This window comes from Microtus pennsylvanicus, chromosome 2 (assembly GCF_037038515.1).
Source record: "Microtus pennsylvanicus isolate mMicPen1 chromosome 2, mMicPen1.hap1, whole genome shotgun sequence".
Classification (NCBI taxonomy): Eukaryota; Metazoa; Chordata; class Mammalia; order Rodentia; family Cricetidae; genus Microtus; species Microtus pennsylvanicus.
In genome coordinates this window covers 64916158-64930951 of record NC_134580.1, presented here as the reverse complement: position 1 = coordinate 64930951, position 14794 = coordinate 64916158, and the positions used below count along the sequence as shown (strand labels likewise).

Here is a 14794-nt window from a genome sequence, read left to right as displayed (position 1 = left end):
CTATTCCTGCTCACATGTTCATAGTTACATGCAGTACCATATCCACTCTGGAAGTTTCATAGGGGCAGTCAGAGACTGTAAACCAAGAACACTCCTTCAAGTGTTTGTCAGTGCTTTTAACATTTTAATTATGGATTTACCATTTGTACCAAGTGATGCTATGATTTATGGATGGAAAGTGGAATAATTAAATAAGGAAGATTAGCACCTAGATCACAGACTTATCATTCTTATGGAGAGGAAATCTGAAATTGTCTCTTTACTGTTTTAAGTGCGCAATCCATTACTAATATTCAGCCCTGTGCAAAAGAGCTCAACAATCCAACCCCCCTCCTCCTGAGACTGTATCCTTTGGCCACCATCGCGCTAGCTCTTCCACCTCCCAGCTTACACAGCCACCATTATGCGTTAGGGGTTCAATTGTTTTAGATTCCGCACATAAGTGAGAACATGTGGTTTTATCTTTCTACGGCTGCCTTATTCCACGGAGCTTAATGTTCTCTAATTCCGTGTTGTTGGAAGTGACAGAATTTCTTTCCCTTTTAGGTTTAATAGTGTTCCACTGTGTGTCTATGCCACACCTTCTTTCCCACTCATCTGTCAGAGGACACTTATACTGGCTCCCTGACTTGCTTATTGTGAATAATATTACCACAGACTTGAGAGGCAGTGCAGGTATCCATCTCTTAAACATACTGATTCCAATCTTTGGGGTAAATACCAAGATGTGGGATTGCTGGATCATATGGCAATGCTATTTTTAGAGGGTTTTTTTTGGTAATTTTTAAGTATTTCTGAAGCACTTGCATTCTCTCCATCTTTCTGTCTCCCTCCCTTCCCTCTCCCACATACAAGTTCAAACATGTCCCAAAAGTACAGCTACATTTGAGAACACACTGTAGTCTTCTGACTTGGCTGTTTCAGTCCTGTGCTGCTCTGTTGAGAAGGGCTCTCAGCACTCTGGGTAGACTAATCATTTAGTTTGGGTCCTCTTTGTTGATTGGCTTACATAACTTCTTTCATTAATTTTTCCACCAACAGGAAAAATACAAGGTTTTTCTAGATGTATTTGACAGGGAGGGGAGAAGCCTAGAACTCAGAAATAAGTCATAGCCTAGAGATGGTCTAGTGAAAAGGATTAAAAAACTGAATCCTACAGCCTAAACTTTTACAGAGACCACTTCTCAGGCCCTGTCCACACAGACAAGGACACTACCTGGAGAGGAATACTCCCCAGGTGGTGAGCTAGGGTATAGAAAGAGAGATGGATGAGCTGAGATGTGCAGGCCAAGGGCTGCCATGGAGGCAGCTGACAGGGAGGTTTTGCCTACCTGGTGGGAACTTCTACTTGGACCAATCAATACCGCCTCTTGGTCACAGGGACCCTGTTTCATGGAGATCCTAGCCTTCCCAAGGAGACCCACATTCTTCAGGAATGTCAGGCCCAGCACCTCTGGCTTTGGGGACTAATACAAAACAGGTCAGGAATAGTGTCTGGACAGATGAAAACTCCAGTTTGATTCTTCATTTGTATTTTAATAAATAAAGCTTGCCTGAAGATCAGAGAGTAAAACAGCCCCACTGGTCAGCCTTACGGACCAGGCAGTGGTGACACACATCTTTAATCCCAGCAGCCACACTAGTTGCCATAGAAACCAGACAGTGGTGGTGCTTGCCTTTAATCCTAGCACTAGAGAAGAAAATAAGACATGAGGATACAGCTCTCAGTCTCATTCTGAGAATTCCTGGAGGCAGGATTGCCATTTCGGACAGAGGCAGAGGGAAGAGGCAGTGGCTGGCTGTTTTGCTTTTCTGACCTTCAGGTTGAACACCAGTTTCTGTCTCTGGGTTTTTATTAATCATGCTACACCTGTTGTCTCATTAAGTCTTCCTTCCCTGGAGTGTAGAAGTCTGTCACCTAGAGAGGAGAGTTCGCTACAGTGGGACCAACAACTGAGGAACACAAGCTAAAAATCAGAGTGAGAGACTGAATGCTTACCATACTGTCAGAGGTCCTGCACCAAAGCATTGGTGAACGCTTACCATATTGTCAGAGGTCCTGCACCAAAGCATTGGTGAATCCAGAGCTAATGTAGCTTTATCCTTGATCAAAATGGATTTGTTTCTTTTATTTTTTAATCCAATTACATTTGCATGACTTTCTGCCTGAACCTCTTTCCTTGCAAAGCATTCTTGGTAGAGAGGGCTAGTTCTACAGCCAGAAGAGAGACTGACTCTTATTAAAAGTTAAAGAAGTTAGGCCAGCGGTTCAGGTTCTTAAAATAAGAAAACAGTTTGATAATTGCAAAGAACATAAGTTTTGGAGACTTGGGAAATCAGCCAGGGCCTCAGCAGGCAGCTGGACATTCTTTTTACAAAGTGGCGGTATGACTCAACACACTCAGGGCGTGTCTTTGGAGGACTCACGACTAAATACAACCCGAAATGAAGTGGAGTGCATGAGTAAGCACAGATATTGACATTAGAGACCATTTTCCGGCACCTCCTGATGTGTGCCGTGATGACAGGAGACCATGCTAAAAGTGAATATGGCCAAGTGACGAGGCTGGGCCAGAGCACAGGTGTGAACAACCTCAACGCAAGCGGGAGGCGAGTGGAGTGTTAGCTGCCTCCTCCCCAGGGCGGTTATAACACTCTGGTGGTTACGGAGACCGAATGAAGAACCTTGACTCTGTACAACACATAAGTCGGTTAGAACAAGGAACAAAAGGAGGTAAAACACTGATTCTTTAGGAGAAAACAAAATAGGAAGGAACTGCAAAAAACCAAGGGGGGGGGATGAAGAGAGGTGTGGTTCAGTAGGTAAAAAAAATCCAAGCGGGGGTGGGGTGTTTGAGAGGGGTGTGACTCAGTAGATAAAATGCCTGCCATGATAGCATGAGGATCTGGGTTTGGAACATGGGAACCTACAAAGAAAGCCAAACATGTGGCAGATAGATATCTGTAACTCAGTGTTGAGACAAATGGATCCCTGGAGTCACAGGTCAGCCAGTCTACCCAAATTGGTCTGTCCCAGATTCAGTGAGAGAGCCTATCTCCAAGGCTGCTGCTGCTGTTGATGGTGATGCTGAGAGTGACCAGCAAAGACTCTCAACATCAACCTCTGCCCTTCACAGCCATGCACACACGTGTGCACACACATGCACACAAACACACATATAAAATTAAAAATCCGAAGCTAAAACAAGCATAAAATTTAATGTTAACCCTGACTGAGTCTTCTCAGGTTGAGCATGCTGGTTCTCCCCCAGTCAGGGAGCGCATGAGATGTGACCACAATTCCTACCACCAACACCTCCATTAGCTGTTCCTAGCGCTGCACACCCGACCTTCCCAACCTGAAAGAGTGAAAATAGTAAAAGACGTTAGAGAATCCTTGCTTTACCCCTTCAAGACACCAAGGGTTCCCATTGGACTCTCTCCAATTAGAACGTGGAGATGAAGAGGAGACCACCATCAAAGAGTCAGGTTGGCACTAGACAGAGACGCACAGTGATTGCGTGTTAAACAAAATGAAGTTTTATCAAACAGCTGATGGGAGGGTTCATAATTTCATTTGTGTTGAATCCCAAATTCCTGACTACAATATGTATTTCTATGACTTTCCTACAGCACAGGTTGCTTGTACTAATAATGGCTGTGCTTATTTGGTATTTGCTATGTGTTTGATATTTTACTATTTGGCATGTATTATTTTATTCTTACAATGCTCACGCAGGGTAGGCATGTCCTCATCATTTCAGTAGAGAATGCCGAGAAATAGGGAAATGGAGAAGCCCACACCACACCAGTAAAGATGCTTCAAAAACTATTCCATTAAGAACAAACTCTATCTGTACAGCCACTGCAGAACCGCTTCAGGAATGCCACCCCTACAAGTATGCCTACTCAGAGGCCAGCATGAACAACCATCCATGCTTTAGAAAGAAATGAGCAAAATCCCACTTCTGCCCCCCAAAACAAGAACAACACAAAACAACAACAACAACAAACCCCAAAACACTGGCCTGACTTTGTGGTGATCACTTTTTGGTTCTTCCTATAAAGTAAGTTTGTATCTTCAGCATTTGAATGCTGTCTCTCCTCCCCCTTTTATATTTTTTAATCCTATTTTAATCAACATTTTCTCCCCTCTCCTTGTGCAAAGGTGAATTCTGAAGAAAGGAGGCCATGTAAATCTGTAATTTGGCAAGTTTTCTACAGTCTAGATTTGGCGGTTAGGCAATGCAAATATTATAATTAGCATGGGAGGTGTCAGGTGGATTTAACCGCAAACATCTGGTCTGCCAAGTTCACAAGGGCATTAAGACTAACAAAAAAGTCTTTCCTTTATTTTTCCTTTTTCCTAAACAAAAGCTTCAATAAAATTGCTTGACGCTTTGTATATTTACTTCTAAGAAAGTCTGAGAAAGGAAAAACGCCATATTAGATGTATAAGATAGGTTTTTAAAAATCAGCAAGTATAAACCAAAAAAAATGTTTTTAAATTCCCTTAGGAAGGATATGGAAATGACCAGCTGTCTCTACCCAGGCCTGTGAGTATTTGAAGACTTAGCACTTTTCTTTCTTTTGGAGAGTTATGCAGCCACGGGCAGAAAAGAGACGGATGAGAGCAGAGCTAAATCAGCAGGGGCAATGCAGGGCTCATCGCGGGCTCTGTCAGCACCGCCGAGACAAGCCTCGCTCATCTCTCTCTCCACGTTCACTCCTAACACCACATTCTTCTCAAGCTTCATCTCCAGCAGCAGCAGCCTTTAGGTGTGGACTATAAATAGACGTGCTACTGAGCTTGACTGCTCGCTGTGCGATCTTGGAGCAAGTTACTCAACACAAGCTTGCTTGCATGAGCAGTGAGGATAATGTGCACTTCACAAATTTGCTGTGTAGCTCCAAAGACGAAACAGTTACAAGTGTCACCCAGTAAATCCATAACAAATGCAGGCCTCTCCGACTTTGCCTCCTCTTTGTCAACTTGTGTCAATTTTCTTTAAGCATGTTGACTTTAAAAATTCTAGCTATTGAGAATCTAAGTTCAAATCAAGGACATTAAAAATTCTGAATTTTCATCTCATCCTATACAGAGTAACCCTTTAGCCACATCCTTGCAAATTCCAGCAATTTATGAACGTGAGGACCTAATATCAAAACCCTTCATCGCTGCTCTTCCCAGCTTTCCTCTCGCCTGTCCTCTCCTTTCTCTCTCCATGCTGGTTCTTTATTCGACATACAGTAGGACTGGATCTAAAGATCCCAAACCAATCGTACCAGCAAGGAAACTGGCTCTGGGAGATGAAGTGCTTCCCTCAAGTGCAGTCAGCTACTTAACACCATCAAAGCAACCGGCTCTAAGGCTGGCTGGAAACCAGATGTCAGCACTGGTTACATGGTTACATTACCAGCAACTGAAACAAGGGGAGGGCCAAGAGAGGTCAAGGTAGGAGCTCCCTGGGACCTGCAGGCTAAGAAATACTAGAACCCAGTTTTGTTTGTTAGTTTTTGATTGTATGTGTATTTTTATGTGGTATACTAGTGTATGTGCAAGTGTGTGTGTGTGTGTGTGTGTGTGTGTGTGTGTGTGTGTGTGTGTGTGTGTGTGTGACAGAGAGAGAGAGAGAGAGACAGAGAGACAGAGAGAGAGAGGTTCACGTAGAGGCCAGAAGTTGATGTTGCATGTCTTTCTTGACTATTTTCCACCTTATATATGGACTCAGAGTGTCTTGCTCAAGCCTAGAACTTACTGGTTTAGCTAGTCTCCTTATATCACTTGCTCTGGGGAATCTCAGCTTCCGGAGTGCAGGGACTACAAGAGACCATCACAGCCACCTAGCATTTGCATGGATTCTGGACCCTCTGTTTACATGGCAAGTGTTTTACCCATTCACATGTCCTGAGTGTGAACGTCTAACGCTTAAGGATATGGTGGGAACTTGAAATTTTATAGTTAATTTCATTTTAAAAATTTATTCCTTGAAACACAACCTTAGTTCCCAATTTAAATATCAACATGTCACCATTTAAATGTAATTTATTATGCATCAGTGACTTTATAGGAATTTGATAGTCCAGACAATTCACCAAATGTCTTCAAAGCTTAGCTAAAAAGGGGGCTGGAGAGATGGGTCAGTGGCTAAAAGCACTGACTATTATTCCAGAGGACCTGACACCTATGGCAAAACCCACTAGTGTACATAAAATAAAAATAAATAAATTAAAAAGAAACTTAACTAAAAAGGGCAAGAAACCAGGTGCTTCCTATGATGGAAGATGAATTCTCCTTTAAAAAAAAAAATCTGAGGGCTGGAGAGATGGCTCAGTGGTTAAGAGCTTTGCCTGCTCTTCCAATGGTCCTGAGTTCAATTCCCGGCAACCACATGGTGGCTCACAACCATCTGTAATGAGGTCTGATGCCCTCTTCTGGCCTGCAGACATAAACACAGACAGAATATTGTATGCATAATAAATAAATAAATAAATAATCTGAATCATATTCTCATATTTTGGTAAATGGGGCTTTTTTCTTTTTCTTTTTTTTTCTTCTTCTTCTTCTTCTTTTTTTTTTTTTTTTGGTTTTTCAAGATAGGTTTTCTCTGTAGCTTTGGGGCCTGTCCTGGAACTAGCACTGGCCTTGAACTCACAGAGATCGGCCTGCCTCTGCCTTAGGAGTGCTGGGATTAAAGGTGTGTGCCACCACTGCCCAGCTACAAATGGGCTTCTTTGAGGTTCACAGTTTTGACCTTTGATAAATCTTTGGCTTTTATTTGTATAAGTAATAGGGCATTTTAAATATAACTTTTAGATAGTAAATATCAAACTAAGATAAAGTTTTAATCTCATTTTTAAACTTGCGTGTGTGTGTGTGTGTGTGTGTGTGTGTGTGTACCATGCACTTTATGCATGTTGGAGCCTGTGGAGGCCAGAAGAGGATGCCAACTCTTCTGGAACTAAAGTCATAGGCAGGAGGTTGTGCACCATCCTGTAGGTGCTGGGAACTGGACCCATCCATGTCTTCTGCAAGAGCAGTAAATGCTCTTAACTGCTGATCTTTCCAGCCCCAGCTAATCTCATCCTTAAATGTTGGCAAGGCATTAAACATTTAAAACTTCCCTGAAGGTCAAACATGACACATCATATCTACGTACCAGATCTAGTCCACATCTGGCCAGTCTGAGGCCTCTACCTCCTGTTAGCCTAATTTAGATGTTCTAAAATTTAATTTGCCTTGACTTTTGCACTGCCTGCTCGACAAACTTCAATGGCTCCTGACTGTCTGCTAGATAAAACCTTAACTTCCTTACTTCCCCTTTAAGGCAATCCAGGATCAGATCCAAGGTCTTAAACCCTGTTCCCACTTCACAGTCTCCATTTCCCATAACAACCACATCCTTTGGACCCGACTCAAGGCATGGAACTTTCTAGAAAACACAGCTGTTCCTTGTTCCCAGGGTTCCCCTCTCTGAAATGTCCTCCACCTTTGCATTCCTACTTCAAAGTCCCACCCATCCTTAAGTGTCCAGCTGAGACAGCCACAGGCTTTTCTGAAACTCACACAATACCATATACCCCTGTCTTGGAGTTACACACACCTAATAACATTCCTGAAAGAAATGTTTGGGTCTTGGGCTACAGTGAATATTCCCACAGTGCTTTGTACTCGCAGTGAGCCCAGTAGACAGATCAGGAACACTAGCCTTTTGTCCTGGAAATGTGTGGGTACAACATAAACCAAGTCAGCAGAACTCTAAACTTCCACATCTAAACTTCCACAACAGAACAGGGGAGTTTTTGTCTGTCTGTCTGTCTGTCTGTCTGTCTGTCTGTCTGTCTGTTTGTTTGTTTCAAGTGGGACAGGCTCTCAATGCAAAACTCGCGGTGGCTTCTCAGGATGCCAGCCCAGACTTTTGCTCCAGGCATTCTTACATCTCTTTACCACTTTTATGTGGGCACCATCACACGAGAGGACTTTTCAGCAGAGGAAGGCTAGTGGGTAAGACCTGACAGCAATTGCTGTGAAAGCAGACAGCTAGCTGGGCCACCAAGGTGACAAACCCACGAAACATTGAACAGCCAGTTCTAGCCTGCTGGTTGCTCCCAGTGCTAATGTTGACTGTGGGACTTGGGAACTCAAATCTCACACTTGTTTCTCTCTCTCTCTCTCTCTCTCTCTCTCTCTCTCTCTCTCTCTCTCTCTCTCTCTCTCTCTCTCTCTGTCTCTCTCTCTCTCTCTCTCTCTCTCTCTCTCTCTGTCTCTCTCTCTCTCTCTGTCTCTCTCTCTTCCTTTTTGAGAGCTCACTCCCATATCCAGCCATCTCTCTATTCAGCTAGTGCCAAAAAGGAAAAGCTAGATTTTATTTTACTTTTACTGCCCTACATAGGACTAGTGGCACTTGATAAAATGTTTGCTGAATGGATTTTAACATTCAATTTTTACTTTTCCTTGAAACAAGAGTAATTATCCATTCGGCAGCAAGCAAAAGAATAAAGGACTCTGGCTTTTAAGAGGGCCCAGTTCTGCATGCTCACGGGAAAAGCTGGCGTTCTTATTTGAAGCCAACAAGGGTTGAGGTGTCAGCTTAGCAGTTCCAATTAGCATATTCTGGAACACCCTTTCTGACTTGAACAACTGTGTACTAGCAAGGGCAAGTAAAGCCTCGCAAACATTGTCACATGATAATCTGTGCTTGGGAAGGCCAAGCAATCAAGAGTTCCAGGATGTGTTGAAGACAACTGATGACCACATACGTTCTCCCTGTGAAGACAGCGCTTTGCTGTTTTGAATGGTGCCATGGTTGGTCGCATCTACGATCTAATATTTTACCAAGAGCAGATCATTCGTTCTTAAACTTTTATTGGGATTGTGTCTATTGCAAGCATAAGACATACTGAGGAAGTCCCCATGGAAAGAAAGTCTGTTCTTTGTAATTCTGTGGGTAGAGCAAGGAGAAATAGTATAGGTCTCCAAGCAAGTCCCTGTCCCCATTTTATTATCTTTTTTGACAAAACAGACTTAAAGCAAAATTAATCAGGTGGGCTAAGTTTATTTACTCTTTATACAAATCACCTCTGAGTTTGGAAACTAACATTCAAGATAATTTTCAAGCATAAAAGGAATCTAACCCTTTGATTAGTTATTAAAATCTCACACTTAGGACAATAGTAACACAATTTTATGGATGCATTCTTGTAACAAAAAAAAAAAGATTCATGGCTTTGTTAATGCATAAGACCAAAGTAACAGGGTTAGGAAAACTGGAAGTCTGAAACCAATCCATGAAAGCTCGCTTGCCCTGCTTGAAAGAATACAAACGCTGCTAGAGGAAGAACTTTTTTCCTCTCCCTGACCTTGAGGGTCATGCAAAAATAAATGAGCACCCCATCCCCTTTGATGCTCATATATGCATACATTGTGTGTGTGTTTGTGTGTGTGTGCATATATAATCTCCAGCATAAACCCGTGTTGTTTAGGCTGACAATCTTGTTTTCCCAAAGAGCAAGCGATGAAGAACTACAGCCTGAAAATATTAGTGTTTCTCCTAGGGAAGGGTGATGCTGAGATCTTGGGGACACGACTCTGCAGAGTTGACACTGGGAGGCCCATAATGAGTTTTTGCTTCTGAGAAAGGTGTCACTTTTCTTTTTTTAAACTGTGAAAGGAACCTGGGGTGAAAATAAGTAGAAATCCACTCCTATTGCCCTCAGATCCTTGCAGAAGGGGAGGGAAGACTCGAGCTGGGAAAGCGAGGTTCCTGGGGACCCAGCGGCCCACGAGTGAGGCCGGGAGCGTCCTAGGGGGAGGGGGTCTGCTGTGAGGAGGGGAGGGGGTGAACGTGTGGCGGCGTCACATGTCGCTCTGCCCACTCGCAGGCCGCTGTCGCGAGCGCGGAGAGCTGACAGGAAGGCCTGGAGGCTCCGCGGGGCCTGCGTGGGGCTGGCGATCGCCGCGCCCTGGTGCGAGCGGCGGCCTTACCTGGTTTCTGCGGTACCAGGCGCTCGAGAGCGAGCCGTTGCCCGGGCCCGGCGCCCAGTACGTGAAGTTCCGAGACAGCTCGTCCAGGACTGCCGAGGCATCGTCCTCGGGGCCCGTGGGCACCGGCGCCGCCATGGGGACTGGCTCCGCGTTAGGGCTCGGGTGCCGCGCCTCCCCGCCCGCCGCTCCCCCGCAGCCGCAGCCACTTCCTGCCGGGCGGGCGACAGGGCGCGGGCACCTGGCTCCCAAGGCGCGCAGGTGCGGTCGGGCTCGGCCTAGCTGTCGCGTCTCCTTGCTCTACCCGGGTGTCCACACCTGTCAGGGCAAGAATGAGGTCATCTCCTTTGCCTCCAGGATCTACTGCGTGCAGAGCAAATGTTTGCCCAAGTGCAGGAAGGAAAGGAGCCATCAGTTAACTCAAAGAGTGACCCTCTCCCTTGGCAATCCCACTCCTCGCATGTAGAAGGTCTAAAATGGTCCACATATGGGGGTACGGGGAGAGAGAGTCATGACTTCTCTCTTTCCAGTATTGTGAGCAGTGTGGGGATTAAGAGCCCAACAATGGACTGACCCTTGGGAACTATTCCTGGGAGAGAGAAGAGATACCCTAATGCAGATGAAGGCCCCCAAGGTGTGTGCGGTGACTGGATGAGCTTTCTGTCAGACAGGGTCATGGAGACTGCGGAAAAGTCGCCAGCTGCTATATATAAAGATGTAGGTTCGGACAGAAACGCTAAGAACAACCTCAAGAGCTCCTACGGGCTGTTCTGGTCTGACCTGTTTTTAACTCTGTCACTACAAGCGATCTCTGCATCATCTCTCACTTTGAGCGTTCTGTGATCTTGTGCTGTTGCCCGAAGCGTCTGCGCTTGGAATTTTTTTTTTGTTTATAGGACACTGGGATTCTGCTTAAGCAACATACTTAACATTCATAACTTTGACTTCGAGAGAAGGCCGGAGTGGGGAGGAGGGAGGGGAGGAAGGAGAGGGAGAAAGGAAGGGAGGGAGAGAGGGAGGGTTATTTTTTCAGAATCCTGTCTAGCTGGGACCCGGGAGAAGGCTGTGATGCCTCCTTCGGGAAAATATGAAATGAGAGAAGAAAGTGTGAAAAGTCATCCAGGTTCTGCAGAAACACGGGAAGTCATCTCCACAGGTGTTGTTTCCTGCTTGAGCAACCAAAATGTTGAGTCAGTAATTAATAATTGTAGCAACTATTCTCAATTTAAAGAAACAAACTTATTTTAAATAAATATCTTAAGGAAAAATACCTATTTGCTGTATTCCATTATTTCCATAAGTATGGGGGGCTAGGAATTGAACCCATTGCTTTTTGCATGCTAAGCAAGCACTAGACCCCCGGGACACATGCCTGTCATGTGATTCTATGATGTCACTTCTATTCCCTTTGCTTTGCCATGCCTGGTATCCTCCCACCCTCTATTAGAAAATGTTTTTTTCAGAATTTCCAACCTCCACACCCATCATCTTTCCTCCTGTGACCCCATTGGCCAGGAATCGGTCACATGCCTGGTTTTACCAGAAAGTGATTTCTTGGGCATTTCCAGCCTGGAGAGTAGGCTGTGAGTTCTGCCAGAAAGAAAAGAACAAGGCTGGGTGGGGTGGCAGAGGGGAGCTAGCAGAACTGGCATGCTCACTCTTAGTGTTTTCTTCCAGCCAGATTGTAAGTAGGCATGCAGTCTCTAACATGCAAAGCAGACTTTCCTGTTGAGCGTGCCTGGAAGCCTCCCCCGTAGACAGGTTTTATGCACGCTCTGTGAGACCTTCATAATCAGGCCCCCATAACTGCGGCACACACCTCATTCCTTTTTATTTCCTAACTTAGAAAATCAGCTTCGATTTCTTTATATTTGTACAAAACCTCCAGTTTTGGAGAAAGCGCTTGGGGGAGAAAAGATGTGTGGTGTAGCCTACGCTATGCCGTTCAGTTGATCGATAGGTTCCAAGATGTGAACGCCGTCGCTGCGGCTGTCCTAGGGTGTGTGGGTGTTTGAAAAGCAATTCGTGACCAGGGTTCCTTCCCACAGGGTTCATAGGAGGCGGCAGGGATACGTGTGAACTATTTTGGTCCCCGTGGTGTAGGTGGAGCTTCGGAGACTGTTCTTGCTTTTGATGGCCTCTGCCTCTTGCAGGGCTTCTGGGTGGGGGTGAGGGTGGGGGGCAGAAGCCCCGTTCATTTTTACCGGATATGATCAACCTCCCCGTTCTCAGGGCTCCAATCTGGAGGCTGACTTCCTGTTAATTCTGGCGCCACCCCGTTTGAAGCTGGGCTTCACTTTGCACTTGAAGAGTGGGTTCCATTTGGTCCTCCTTATTTGGGATCATTTAATTGCAGAAATAATAACACTTTAAAAGCACGTTTAGCAAGACTTGGTTAACACTATCTTTTTGTTGCTTTTTTATTTTACAACAAACTTCTCACAAATGGTAAGTGGAGGGTCCCAGCGACTCACTTTTTATTTATGCAAGTGAACCCCAGGCCGGAGACTTTAAATAGATAGGCAGAGCTTTAATTTTGTGACAATAACGTAGGAAGAAAATAAACAGAAGCCTGGCAGACTGCCTGTGCTCCAGTCCTAACGTCGCTTGTTTGCTTCATTTCTCTGAGCCTTTCAATCTTTTACAAAAAAAGGGAAAGATGGCTCACCGACTGCTCTTCCAAAGGACCCAGGTTCAATTCCCAGCACCCGTGGCAGCTAACAATCCTGTGTAATGCCCTCTTCTGGTCTCCTAGGGAAACACATGCGCATAATACACAGACATACATGAACTCCCACACATGTAAAATAAACATAAATAAAACTGAATCCAATAACCGCTGAAGTATTTCAGTAAATGTTGGCTGTTATTACCTATACCTTAAAATAGAAAAAATAAAACTTCTTTAAACAAACACAAACACGTAAACCATAGAGGGAAATTTGACATCAAATTACAATAAAGCTGGGAATATTTATGCATCGATAGACCGTATAGAATATAAAAGGTAAGTTAGGAACTGAGAGTCTGTATTTATCACACCTACAACTGACAAAAAATTGTAGGCTGATTTAAAAAAAAAGCAGATAACCCAGTGGATAAAACAGGCATGTTTTCTTGAGAACAAAAAATGAATGGTTAATAATAATAATGCAAAATATTTTAATCTTAATGATAGACAGAGAAAATGCAAATTAAAATTCTGAGCGAAAACCACTTTTGCCTCACTAGTTTGAAAAAGTAAAATTTTAAAGATTTAGATATCATACACTACGTACACAAAATGGAGTTCTGTTCAGCCACATAGAAAGTGAAATTATGTCATCTGCAAGAAAATGGGTGGAATCAGAGATTGTCATGCTAGGGAAAATAAACCAAGTGCAAAAAGGCAAATATAACCTGTTTTTCTCTCAGATATGGATTTTTTAAAAAATGTGTGTATTTGTGTGCATGCATGCATGCATGCATGAATTTGTTCATGCACTTATGGGTGGGTGCCCAAAGACACCGGAAGAGGGGATCTGACCCTCCAGCCAGAGTTACAGTCAGTTGTGAGACACCTAATATGGCTACTGAGAACTAAACCCTCTGCAAGGGCAGCAAAAACCACTGGGCATTTGTCCAGCCCGTGTGTGGAATCTTACATGAAGTGGCGTGGTATTCATGTATGACTTACACACATCCTCTGGCGTTCACTTCACTTCTATGTGAGATCGACAGCACAAAGTGAGTGTTCTACGTGTATTCGCTACACTATGTTAATTTAGGGAATAATTTCAGACAAAGTCTGCACTTGTTCAGTCCATAAACATCCTTCCTAAGTATTTTTAATTTACTTTGGGTTGAATACAAGTGCTGGGGAATATTATTTTAAGGTGTGTTAATTTTGTTTATGCTGTTGGACATTGGTTAAACGATGTAAAGATGTGATGCTTTTGTTTATGCTGCGATTGTTTAACTCTGTGAAGCTGTGATTCTTTGCCCGTCTAAAACAGGGTGTAATAAAGAGCTGAATGAATGACCAATAGTGAGGCAAGAGCAAGGGTGGGTGGGGCTGCCAGGCAGAGAGAATATATAGAAATGAGGAAGAGGGAGAACTAGAGAACAAGAAGAGGCAGATGCTAGGGGCAGCCACCCAGGCAGCCAGAGTCAGAGTGAAAGTAAGATATCCAGGGGTAAGAAAAGAAAAAGTCCAGAGACAAAAGGTAGCTGGGATAATTTAAGAAAAACTGGCAAGAAACAAGCCAAGCTAAGGATGGGCATTCCTAAGAATAAGTATCTGTGTGTGATTTATTTGGGAGTTGGGTAGTGGGCCCCTCAAAGAGCCAAAAATGTAAAACATCACACAACATACAAGTAGGTGGCACTTGCAGATACTGAAAGCTGAAAGTGTACCCTGAAAATAAAAGAGAACAACAAAATCACGTGACTGAGGGTCTGCATGATGAAGTCTAAGTGGGAAGCTCGGAGTCCCTTAGGTAGCACTGCTGGGTGCTGCGAAAGGAACCACAGAAGCCGGGGAGGTTTCCATGGAGAAACACCAGGACTGGCAAGCTTAAGAGGATGTCATGGCCCAAGAGAGGACATAGAGGAAGGTGGGGGAGAAGAAAGGCAGCTGAAGAGGGAGGAAGAAGCATGGGTTTCAGCTGTGTCCTAGTTGGGATGACTGAACACAAAGGCTGTACCACTGGTTGAAGTGAAGAAGAGGAAAGAATGGGTTTGAGTTTGATACTCATGGAATTTACGAGCTTTAGAGCATCCGAGAAGAAAAGGATGTGCAGGGATCCAAAGGAGGAGTATGTCAGAGTCGAG

At 44.2% G+C, this 14794-nt stretch overlaps 1 protein-coding gene across 1 annotated transcript in view; it reads right to left on the bottom strand.

Annotated features, from left to right (window-relative positions):
- Window positions 1–10251, bottom strand: part of Nipal2 (NIPA like domain containing 2) — an 89366-nt gene extending 79115 nt beyond the window's left edge. The window contains exon 1 of the mRNA XM_075961226.1: window positions 9986–10251. Coding sequence (XP_075817341.1) covers window positions 9986–10120 — 135 coding nt within the window. The 5' untranslated portion in view covers window positions 10121–10251. The remainder of the gene's footprint in view (window positions 1–9985) is intronic.
- Between the last annotated feature and the right edge of the window lie 4543 nt (window positions 10252–14794).